The sequence below is a fragment of the Vespula vulgaris genome, chromosome 16, assembly GCF_905475345.1.
Source record: "Vespula vulgaris chromosome 16, iyVesVulg1.1, whole genome shotgun sequence".
Taxonomy (NCBI): domain Eukaryota; kingdom Metazoa; phylum Arthropoda; class Insecta; order Hymenoptera; family Vespidae; genus Vespula; species Vespula vulgaris.
The window spans coordinates 4713149-4725327 of record NC_066601.1 but is presented as its reverse complement, the minus strand read 5'-3'; the positions used below and the strand labels follow the sequence as shown (position 1 = coordinate 4725327).

Here is a 12179-nt window from a genome sequence, read left to right as displayed (position 1 = left end):
GATACAAATTATTCTTTTAGCTCGGAAAGCAACGTGACCGACGAGTCCTGTTGATTTGGTTTCGTGCAGGGTGCGAGCTTTCTTCGACTAACGCGTTCACGCTTCGTCTCCGACGCTCGTCTCGATCGTTGATATCATTTCGCGTTTCTCATCGTTCTCTTATATCGTTTCGTTCGTTCGTTCAGCCGATGAACGCGATCGACGCTTCGAATGGTCGGAGACGAAGTTTCCCCATATATCATCCACAACGATATAATCGTGCTACGCACTATAATCTATATGTGTGCTTAAGCGGACGCACGGAAGTTTATGGAAAAAAAAAAAAAAAAAAAAATAGAAAAAACGATAATAAAAGAGAAAGGGAAAAAGAAAAACGAGATAACTTAAGAATGAAAGGCAAGCCTAAACGAGAAATCAGATCAGGATGCATTTAACATTATTCACAGTTACTAAAGAGATCTTAGCGGATAATCAGAGCGACCAAGGCCGGATGGTTTTGTTGATTGCAGGTCCGCCCGTGGAGGTCGGAGTCACCATGTATGTCCTCAGCATCAGCTCCGTGTCCGAAGTGTTGATGGTACAGTTTGCATTCAAACTCATACAAACTCACATTCGTCGGTCCATTCGTTCGTTTTTTCTTTTCTTTTTTTCTTCGGTGAATCCCAACCAACCCTTATCGATCCAACCATCTTCGAGATATCGCCGTCGTTCCTCTCCCATTTTATCTATTAATACCGTCATCCGACTTTCATCCGAAAAACGATCATTTCTCTACGATCCTATCCTTCCGCGAGTCTCTACACTACATAAAAAAGGAACACCTACACACACGTACACGAACACGTCACGCGCGAGAAAACATTGATTTTTTTGCGATTTCGTTACACTATCTTTCTCTCTTTAAACTACTCGAAGGTCGTGCTCTCGATAAGTTTGTGTGCACACACAAGGTCACCCCTCCCCCCTCTCTCCCCTTCTCTCTCTCTCTCTCTCTTTCTCTCTCTCTCCCTCTCTCTTTCTCTCTCTCTCTCTCTCTCTCTCGTGACCGCACGAAAAGCAATTACACCTTCGCTAATCGAGGCCCGAAAACGGGAAGTATGTTCTAAGTTAGGAGGGGCCAATATCGTTCTTTCTTTTTCTGGGAAAAATCGAGATCAAGGGAGAGGGGGATGGTACTTTTCAAGGGTGTCGGTTTATGCTCCCTCCGTAGATTCGCTCGTTAAAGGGTTATTAAAGTTCAACGTCGGTAAAAGCGACGGTGGAAGGCCTTCGTTAGATCGCGTAGAATCGATCGCGTCGACCGTGGATGAATTTTCGCTTCGTTGCCCGAATCGGTTTTCCGATCATCGCGTTACTCGTTTATTAGTCCCTCTCTCTCTCTCTCTCTCTTTCTCTCCTTCGATACGGTACGTATAAATGTTTTCTCGAAAGAGTGAGCGAGCAAGAAAAAGAGAAAGAGAGAGAAAGAGAGAGAGTGAGAGAATAATAGAGAAAAGGAACGTAGATATGATTACGCTATTTATTACTCACGATTTCGCTAGCTATCTCGCGACGATCATTCGAAATATAAATAGCTACAACAGTTTCGTTGCGATGAAGAAAAAATAAATGATTCGCGCAACGATTTTCGTCGATTCGAAGAATAAAAAGTTGTAAAAATGGTAGAGGCCGGATAGATTTCGCGTAGCCGTAGACAAAAAGGGTTTGGTCGAGGCATGTGAGCGTTACGAACGAGGGGTGTTTAATATGTACGCGTTTAAGCGTGAAACATATACACGCGTATACACCGAGTTACACTTTAAATACGTCGGCACGAGTACAGATATACGAGATAGAGATATATGCGCGAGAAAGAGAGATAGGAGAGAGAGAGAGAGAGAGAGAGAGAGAAAGAGAGAGGGAGGAAGAGAGAGCGAAGGGGAGAGGGAGAGAGAGAGAGAGAAAGATACACATATACACACACGAAAATACTTACAAACCCAAGAAACAACCACCAGCAGGTCTCCATTTACATACATTCGCATTATACACACACGAATCGCCTACTAACCTACGTTTTTATAGCTCGTCACAGCTGTTTGGTTGGCTGAACTGTTACAAGGGAACCTTGCTACGTTCCACAGTCTTCGCAAGATATATTCTTGTCCACTTCGTTTATGGTTTATGGTTGACTCGTTTGATTCGATTTGCGATGTTCTTGTTGCATGGCCCCACCCGCGGTGCTCGATTCAGCGGCCATGATAACTCGTTGAACCTTACGGAATGATGCTTCTGTTTGTTCCTTCTCCGTCCTCTTTGTTTTTCGACTTTGAATTCGCCAGAGACGTGAGTTTACGTACGAAATTTGATCAAGAGGGAAGGAATTAAAAAAAAAAAAAGAAAACACACAAAAAGAAAGAAAACAAAGAAAAAAATTAGAAAGAAAGAACGGTCCTATAAAAATAAGAGATAATTTGAAGTTTTATACGGTGATAGTCTTGTAATATCGAATTATCGAGCACCGCAGGCCGCACATACGTTACAGCACGCATATATACGCGTGTAATTAAATCGCGCACGTATATACAACGATATCATCGCGTACGTACGTGTATATACGTACATACGTGCGCGCCACGCGTATCTATCGTCACGTACGATATTCACACACGTATAAACGAGTATATAAATAAATAAAGAGATAATTATATACATATCTGTACACATCCGCTTACCGACGCGTGTATGTATATGCGCGTACGTGTGTGTATACGTATACATGATATTATATATATATATATATATATATATATATATATATATATTCGTAATATTTATTATACAATATATACGTACTCGTTCCCGATGGCAAAAGTTATTCTCTAAGGATGATACATCGTTATAGCGTGTAAACGATTACGGCGTTCTATACTACGTGTTATTAATAACTCCTGCAGTAGAAATTCGAAGGTAATCGTTCCGGTGTCTACACTCAGATTCAAACAAGCACTGAACTGGATCCGCCGCGGCTCGTATCTTTTCTACTTCGATCGAAGACGCGTAGAAAAACAAAAACAAAAACAAAAACAAAAGGAAAAAAGAAAACAAGGATACGTACACGCGTAAGCTCGAGTATGTATCGGAGTACAAGGTTCGACCTAACGGAGTGTACGGTTATTGCTCGACGGGAGGCTAATTAAAGATCGCTGGTATCGATTATCTTACCATCGAGCGATCGTACCTACGTACGTATGCGTCTAAGAAAAGAGAACCACTTGTTCGAGAAAGAAAACGGAAGAAGGAGAAAACGAGAGAAAGAGAGATCGAGCCAAACGGAAGACTTTTCGAAAGTTTCAAATGACAAAGTTTGAGTTCGACAAAACTCCGAGATACTCAAAGTTTACGCTTGAGCGGTGTGCGTTTATCGAAGGCTAGCCTCGTATTTAAGCGTATCAGAAGAAAATGTGATCCAGGGAGTACGAGTTTGGTACTGAATGTACGAGGCTGGACCCCAGGTGTTGAGCCCTGTGCGGAAACCAAATCAAGTCGACACTGTCACCTGGGACGTGACTCGCGATTTTTTACACCCGCTGGCGACCCTCCGATACGTTCTCCTATGTATATATATACCTACATTTATCGTATCCTCTCGCTCTCTCCGTCCCTATATCGTACCCTTCTTCTCTCTCTCTCTCTCTCTCTCTCACTCTCTCTTCTATTCCGTGAATCTACGTAAGGTCCACAGCATACAAGATCGTCCCATCGAAAAATTCCAAGCCCTCTTTCCCTTTCCTCGTCCTACCTCGTTCGCTCTTTCTCTCCGAGCACCGTCGTATCCAATAGCAACAACGAAGGGAGAAGGGACGAGGATTCTCTTAAGCATCGTCTTCCGCTTTCTCGCTCTTCCAAACCTTTCTCGATATCGAGAATCATCCTGAACGCGAACAATGGCCGCGAAGTATAATGCCCCTTTACGATCTCCGCTTCCTCCTTGATCGTGCATCGTCTATCCTTTTCGGATAGCGTCTCTTCGAATAACAATCGAGAAAAGCGACGGATAATCGTGTACTCGTTCGCGTGCTGGAGAGAAAGAGAGAGAAAGAGAGAGATATACTTTTTCCTATCGTTCCCTTGGCCCAGCCGACGATCGCACATGATAAAAGATAAAGAAGAAAAAGGAAGAAAGGAAAAGAAAAAGAACAAAAAAGAAAAGAGAAAAGACGAAATCAAAAGTTTGTGTGTATAGCTCCGTCGACGACGATCGAGAACTATACATACGGATAGATGTGCATATAGTGTATATATATATATGTGTGTGTGTATATATACGTATATATACGACATTAAAATATATACATATGGTTATATTTTAAATTTCAAAAGAACGTATATGTATATATTCCCCGGTATATATAAATATATACATGTATGTCTATCATTATACGATATTACGTATTATTCAATATCGATATATAACACCAATTATATAAGCTGTATCATTGTCAGTGTGTGCAGTGCGCTTCTGGTCGCTATATACATATTCATATAAAAAAGTCGCGTCATGCCGTACATGTGCGCGCGCGTTTATGTGTGTGTGTATGTATGTATGTATGTATGTTTATATCACCACTTTATAATACGTGTGTATATATGTGTGTGCGTGTATAGATATGTACATATATATACACACACGCACACACACACACACACACACACACATATATTATATTTTGCCGTGCGAATAAGACGAATATAAAGGTACGAGAGGCGTGATCACGAGATAATAAGAACGAACGAGATCTTATCTTCCACTCGAGATGCGATCTCCTCGATCTTCGATACTTCGATTCAACCTCAAGTACGCCTTGTAACGTCGATTTTTTCGATCGCTTTCAAGCTTCCGCTTGATATACGCTTTTGTGCAGCTTCTTCTTTTATTTCTCAAGTCTTTTTTATTTCGTCGAAAGATTGCGTGCGCCATCCCGCGTTCCACCGTCAGAACGGACCTCCTCGAAAATCCGTGCCCTTCCTTCTAAACGACCTCGATAACCGTGCCGATCGAACGTCGCTTCGAGATTTGCCGTGTATCATGAAAAGTTTTCTTGTTTTTCGTTCCTTGTCTCATACCTCGATTCTTCGTTCTACGAAATTTATTCCATCAGATCCAATCGCCATCGACCAAGTACGACGAATCCGATGTAACCGGTGTACACGAAGTCACGAGCTCACGCTTCGAATCGTCTCGAAATAAATTCCACGCAAGACGCGCAGATTCGCGGTTAACGAATACGAGTTGGGATAAAAGCGTGTGTATCGTCGATTCGATAAAAGTACATACCTACGTAGAACCGAGAAACGCTTAAGAACAAAAGGAATAGCTCGAGGAAAGATTTACCGCTTTGGCCGGCCATTAATTACGTTCCGTGTCGTTTCACGGACAAGCATGAACTCTCGAAGATATACCGTGGAAGAAGCGTTTCCAACTTCGCGGACTTTTTCCAAGTTTCTTCGGTAAAGAGAAAAGGATATCGACTAAAACGTCGAGAGGACGCAGCTTTGCAATTATCGTAAAGCATAATGCGATACACGAGCGTAGCGCGTCATCGCATGGCCGCAGTGCGCCTGGAGTAACGCCAAACGGAACGAACGAGTAACTTACGACGTCGACGACGACGCTTATGTCGCTAATCCAAGAGCCATCGATGCCTTCTACTTTCGCGTTCGTCGACGCTTCGACTGTCTAGGAAATTGACCTATTAAACGAATACGTAATTATGCCAGTCAAGTAAACGTAGCGCAAGTACGACTATTTGGCGGTTGACGACAAAGTCGTTCCTAACTCTCTTTGACCGATTACTTATCGGGGGAAAAAAGTACGATTCCTTGATTTAAAACAGTCTTAACGAAACACGAATAAATAATCCTTAGCACTTTCGTGAAAGACGACGTAAGTTACGCATCTGTAACGGCTTCGAAAACTTGGTTAATTCCTTCGCCGCCTACGTAGTGCGCGAAACTGCCAAAAGTTCGGACGTATATCTCCAAATTTTATTGCGAGATACTCGTTTCTCCGATGTTAACCGGGCAAAATATATCGGCAAAATTTGGCCGAGCTTCCGAAGTTAACCAAAGTCCGATAAATACAACGTGCTCTTCAACGCGATTTTCTCGCGCGTCGACCTATCGTTGGAGAACGATCGGTTCTTCACGTGGGAACGGCGGTAGACGATTTGACGGGAAATCCTTGCGCGTGATATCGAGTGGTAGTCCTCGATCGAGAGCGAAAAGAAATATCGATTTGTATCGATTTGAATAAAAAAAAGAAAATCAATTCGACAGTCGAGTCATCGTCGTACGACGTTGAAAAGTAAAAAATACGACGAGATTCTTCGGCGAATGCTAAACGCGTTAGCCATCTCATCTTCCGTGCACACCCGTTGTGCATTCGCATCGCGAGCAAATATACGATATACATACATCCGATGGATTCGCATTTGGGATTCCGTCGATGCGGTCCTATTTATCGGCGCTTATTCCGCATAAACGCTGAATTTTTGAAGGCGTACACGCTGATACGGGTACGTATTCTCGCGTGACTGCTGTACCTTCGTAGGCGCATAAAACCTTTAGATATTTTGCTGGAAATACCTGAGCCAAGATCGATTGACAAAGAAAAATATTTTTTTCAAAACGACAACGCGATATCGATAAAACGTAGCGCTTCTATCCGTGTTTGTGAAATTCGTATCCGTTCCTTGTTATCCACCCTATTTGTACCTAATCGTTTTATTACGTATTGAAATTCAACCGATTCGTCCAGCGAATCGCGAATACATACGGTTATCGACGATCGATCGCAAAACACTTTTCTCACCTTCGCTATATCGATCACCGGTGTGTACGAAAAGGCAAGGCCCTCGTCTGACTGTGAGTACGCGTGGAAGCAATTTAAATAATTCGTACGTGTAAATCTCTATGAGATAGATATATCTACTATATCTATATACACATATAATATATACATAGATACACACGCGCGATGCATGCAGTATGTAAAACGTCCCGTAGCATGTTCTTTCTGCACGTGTTGGTTTATCGAAATGCTCTCTCTCTATGTAGTCTTTAAATGTACCATATAGTAGTGCGTAGAGACACGCGTACGCACACGCGCACATACGTATATATATACACATACATATATACGTATATGCGTGTACGTGTGTGCGTTTGCAGTACAACCTATATGTGACACACGTTCCTGCAACTCGTTCCTTTCGCGTCTCTACTTACGTATCTATACGCGCATAGTCCTCTTACGTAGAAACGAATTATTTTCGCGTCGCGAAACACTCGTCCTCGAGAGCGCAGACGTCGACAGGAATCTCGAACCCACGTGAAACCTCTTCGGTTCCTTTTCGAGTTGCGATATCTCGTGAAAAATGATTCCACGACGAAGATCTTGATCTTTCTTCCTTCTCCTCGAACGGTCGCGTTCGTCGAGTCATCGCGCACGTAATTGTTTCTAATTTCGCGCGACGTAAATGAAATACAAATCGGCATAGAGTTTCACAAACGATCTCTCGTAAAATCGACCCTCGAGAAGTTTACAACGAAGCTCCCGTCGAATTAATCTCGTCTACGAGTTGCAGCGAGATCGCGCGTACAGTACTAGGCTTTCTCGAGAGATCGAGCGAGCGAATGAAAGCGAGGAGCTGAGATAAACGAAGGGAGGGAAGGAAGGCAAAGTTGAAAAGATAGCTATGAAACGATGTTCCGAGATGGACGGAGAATGCCGATAGAGAAAACGACAAGGTGCGATAAGAATTTGAGCTACCTGTCGACGCTCGCGATCTCGGTTCTGCATTTCCTCCTCCATTCTATCGGCCGTTCGTATCTTTCCCGCATCGCGTCGCTACATTTCGTATACCCCACCCACGTTAAAACGACACCATCCAACAGAACGTTCACACCAGCCTTTAAAAGAGAGATAGAGAAAGAGAGAGTGGGAGGAGGCCGACGACGGCTTCAACGGAGTCGTCGGCTTCCTCGATCGGCGCTTTGATCTTCGTCCAGTTCTTCCCAACCCTGCATTTCACGATCGAAAAATACTCTCTCGTAAAGACGCTGAGAATTTCCTTTATGCTTCCCCGTGTAATAGAGGATACATGTATACTATGGCGCTCGAGGAACGAGAGGACCGAAGAGAAGAATAATGATTCATTAGCCGGATAATCGATGAAACTTCCATCGAATGCCATCCGACGGATATATCCTGGTTTTTGCGACGAACTCGCGCGTAGTCGCGCGACCGAACTTTGATTAATTAGTTCCGTCCGAACAAAATATCTCGACTAAAAATATCTTTCACCTTCGATGAAATCCTCGTTCCTTCAGCGTGCAAATAAGCGAATAACCGACTTTTCTATTAACGAGAATTTCGTGTCTATCGTCAGGACTTTACGTTGGATTTTTACTTTCGACAATTCTGGACGGATCCACGACTCGCCTTCACGCAACAGAAAGGCGTCGAGACGCTCAGCGTCGGCTCCGAGTTCATCAAGAACATCTGGGTACCGGATACGTTCTTCGTGAACGAGAAGCAGTCGTACTTTCACATCGCTACCACCAGCAACGAGTTCATTCGTATTCACCATTCCGGGAGCATCACACGTAGCATACGGTGAGTACCCGTGTACGTACGGCGACGTTCGAAGAATCTACCAACTTTTGCCTCGAAATGTAAATTCTTCGGGAATTATGGAAAACGGAAGGACAAACGTGCGGAATCTTTAAGCTCTGCTCTCCTTGGATCGCGAAAATTCTTTTCGGAAATCTACGACGACCTAATGCGTCGTCCGACCTACGAGATCTCGATCGACGATCGAACGTAATTCGCGACGCGACAAGATCCGCCCATTCGGAATCGCATGGAATGGCAGCAGGGCGACGATTCCTTGCTCGACTCGAATTCTCGTCTTCGATTAATTGGATCGATTCGTTTTCATCGGTCGTGTTAAGCCTCCGTCGTCGTAAAGGGGCCAACGATCGTGGTGCACCTCCAGGCACCACGAGAGATTCCTAAACTCCCTTGAGTCTTCCAAATGCACGCGCTCACGCTCCTCTCCCTCTCCCTATCGTCCGTTCGAGATGGCCTGTCGCACTTTTGGGAGCAATTGTGCCAGGCACGACAAATTTGTTCCCTGTCTCGGGTTGTACCCCCGCCCGTGTAATCTCCTCCTATCGTTTCACCGTATCTACATTCGCTCTACTCTTTCGAGCACCCAAGAGTCCTTCGGTATTAACGGCACCACCTATATTCAGACGAGCCATGCATATCTAAATCGGCTAGGCGTTACACAATCACGTTACTTTTCGCATTCCCCTTCTTCGAGCCTTCGCCTCTCTCGATCGCCATTCGCTGTTCGCGCAAAATTGTCTACAGTTTTTTTAAGGGTTCTTCTTTTTCTTTTTTTCTCTCTTTTTTCTTTTTTCTTTTTTTCTTTTTTTTCACCTTTCACCCATAAGAACGAAATCTGTTCCAGCTTAACGATCACGGCATCGTGTCCAATGAACTTACAATACTTCCCGATGGATCGTCAACTCTGTCATATCGAGATCGAGAGCTGTAAGTATGCACAGGCGAGCGATATACGAACACCCGTGCGATTACAAACGTGAAGAGATCCGCTCGACGAGCTCTTCCTCGCGTCAAGATCTAATTATAATTATGCTCTTCACACGCAGGACCTCGATAGGACGCGCACCTCGACGGCGATACTTTCGAGAACGATACTCGACTTCCATATCGACCCTTCCTCTTTTTTCTCTCCATTATTTCTTCTTAACGATTGTTACGAATAAACGATTTATATCGAATCTTGGAATAACTCGAATGGAAGACGATTGTCGACGATCGAAGACGCGAATCTTTTAAAGATTCCATTTTTCTCTTACAAGAAACATCCGCGAGGTGTTCATCTACGACTATGACGAAGCTTGACAGGATCAAAAAGCAAGCAAAGACGTGGTAGGTTTATACACCTATATTTTACTGGCAATTATGACGAGTTGACAAACGTAAACAGTAACATCGAAAGCCAAAAATGAATTCGGATACGACAATATCTTTTGGAACATGAAATGGCGTTGAACGATGCTTTTCAACGTTTCTTGTATCTCTACCCTAATCCTCGTTCGTTCTTTAATCTTACGAAGTATCATCGTCAAAATCGTAAGCGAACGTCTCAAAGATGTTCCTTGTTGGACGAACTCGAAAGACCTGCTTCACCTTCGCGCCAATATACATAGATACATATAAGAACACGACATCTTGTTTTCTCACTTCTACACGGTCACTCGACGAAATTATCATATTATGTAACGCTCCGTCCAATCTGGTCACGCACCAAGGGACGACGAACCGTCATCTTCCTATCTTCTTCTCCTTTCCACGAAGAAGTATACGTCCGACCTTTTCCGCCACCTATATCATTCTATCTGTCCACCCATCTAACCGTCTATCTATCTGTCTATCTATCTATCCATCTATCTATCTATCTACCCATCTATATATCTATCTATCTGTCCGTCACGCGCCACTACACACGCTCACCGAACACGATCGGTCAGCCCAACATGAAGAAAGGAGAGTCGCAGGCTCTCCTCTCTGTCTCCATCACCCCGTTAGAACTCACTCGCTCACTCAATCGCTCTCTTACTTTCTTTTTATTTTATTTTCCGTTTCTTCTTCTTATCATACGCGATGATCCGTACCGTACACGACGATTCATCGTCGAGTCGACAGCAGAATCGGGGTGAAATCGGTCTACCTCGCTCTCGCGCGTAAACATTCAGCGCAACTTTTGACCCGACGAGAGCGAAAGAAGTATAAGAGGAAGAAACGTCCGATTCTGCGATCGAGCGAGACGCGCGAAACAACACGTCGCGAGGGAACGACGCTTCGTCGAAATGGACGCGTGTCTATGTACCTGTGAGAAACGTCAATGAGATCTTCAAAATTTCGACGCTGGATACTCGCCTACGTCGATTATCCCTCGTCTATTGCCGCGTCCAAGTCTCGTACCGATTTGCGATTACTACAAATTGCACGCGAGTGAGATTGGCGGGACCGAAAGAGAAAAACGTCAGAATATTCTCAACAGATCCGTTTATAATGCACGGCCCTATTTCCGAGACATTGCTGGACGAACGAGCGAGAACCGACGCGTAAACCGAAAAGGAATAATTAATGTCGCTCTAAAGCAAACGAGCGATTACTATTCGTAACTTGACTCGCGAGATACTCCGCGAATTATTTATCGTCTAATTAGTCGACGAATTATTCGGGTCCTTGCGAAACGTTGTGTTACGTGCGTCGGTATATAGGTAACAAACCGCCGAATGAATTATTTCGATTCATTTCCGAACGCTCCTGTCGGTCGGCAAATAAGCAGGTAATAATGATAACTAAAAGGAAATGAGTTCGTAATGGACGGTCCGACGCGTTTAATAGATACCTCCCTTCGTTCGATAGAAATTGTTGGACGCGAGGGAAGGGAGAAAGAGAGAAAGAAAGAAGTAGAAAGAGGATGATCGCGCAAGAGAAAGATCGAGGGAAAGTGGTGAGCTCGGAAAAGAGAAAAGTCGTGAAACGCATCCGGCACCTTTCGTTACGCGAGATCGACTAACTCGACGAAGCTAAAAAAGCATCCACGGGCGGGTCGATGGAAAAAGTTTCGTTTCTACCCAGCGCCGTTCTTTAGAAACGAAAAAAGAAGTCAAAGAAAAAGAAAAAGGCGTCCGTATCGCGAGATTCGCCAAAGTCGAGACATCGAAAAGTTAACTCGGTCAAGTTCGTCGATTAGTTTCATCGAGAGTAAGAAATAGAGACCCCTCGGAGTACCTTTCCGTCTCTTTAATTGCTTCTGTGATTCGTCGAAAGGCGGCATTATCCCCTTATCGTTTTTATCGTCGGGCATCGACATTAATCGTTCCTTCCCAAAGTCGTTACACTTTTCGAAAGCATTCTCGAAAATGCGAGAGAACGTGCAATTTGCAGTAAGTTACGATATCCGTGCGACTCTTTCGCGCGAATTTCCCTAAAGTGTAAGATAAGAGAAAATTATCCTTGAATGGTGAAGATTGTTTTTAAGTGACGAAGAACTCTCGACGACGACGAGGGAAACGACGTCCGTTCCAAG

General features: G+C 43.9%; 1 protein-coding gene across 21 annotated transcripts in view; it reads left to right on the top strand.

The window, feature by feature from the left end:
• LOC127069732 (gamma-aminobutyric acid receptor subunit beta) overlaps window positions 1-12179 on the top strand; it is a 62688-nt gene that overhangs the window by 32733 nt on the left and 17776 nt on the right. For 15 of the 21 annotated variants that reach the window (XR_007783689.1, XR_007783688.1, XR_007783690.1 and 12 more), the window contains 2 exons: window positions 8433-8659; window positions 9522-9604. Coding sequence is in view for 17 of the 21 variants with exons in the window: in XM_051007126.1 (XP_050863083.1) it covers window positions 8433-8659; window positions 9522-9604 (310 nt within the window). In the remaining 4 variants the exon portion in view is untranslated. Of the gene's footprint in view, window positions 1-509; window positions 578-8432; window positions 8660-9521; window positions 9605-12179 lie in introns of all 21 variants that reach the window. The other 6 variants (XM_051007136.1, XM_051007132.1, XM_051007128.1 and 3 more) reach the window with 1 other exon arrangement.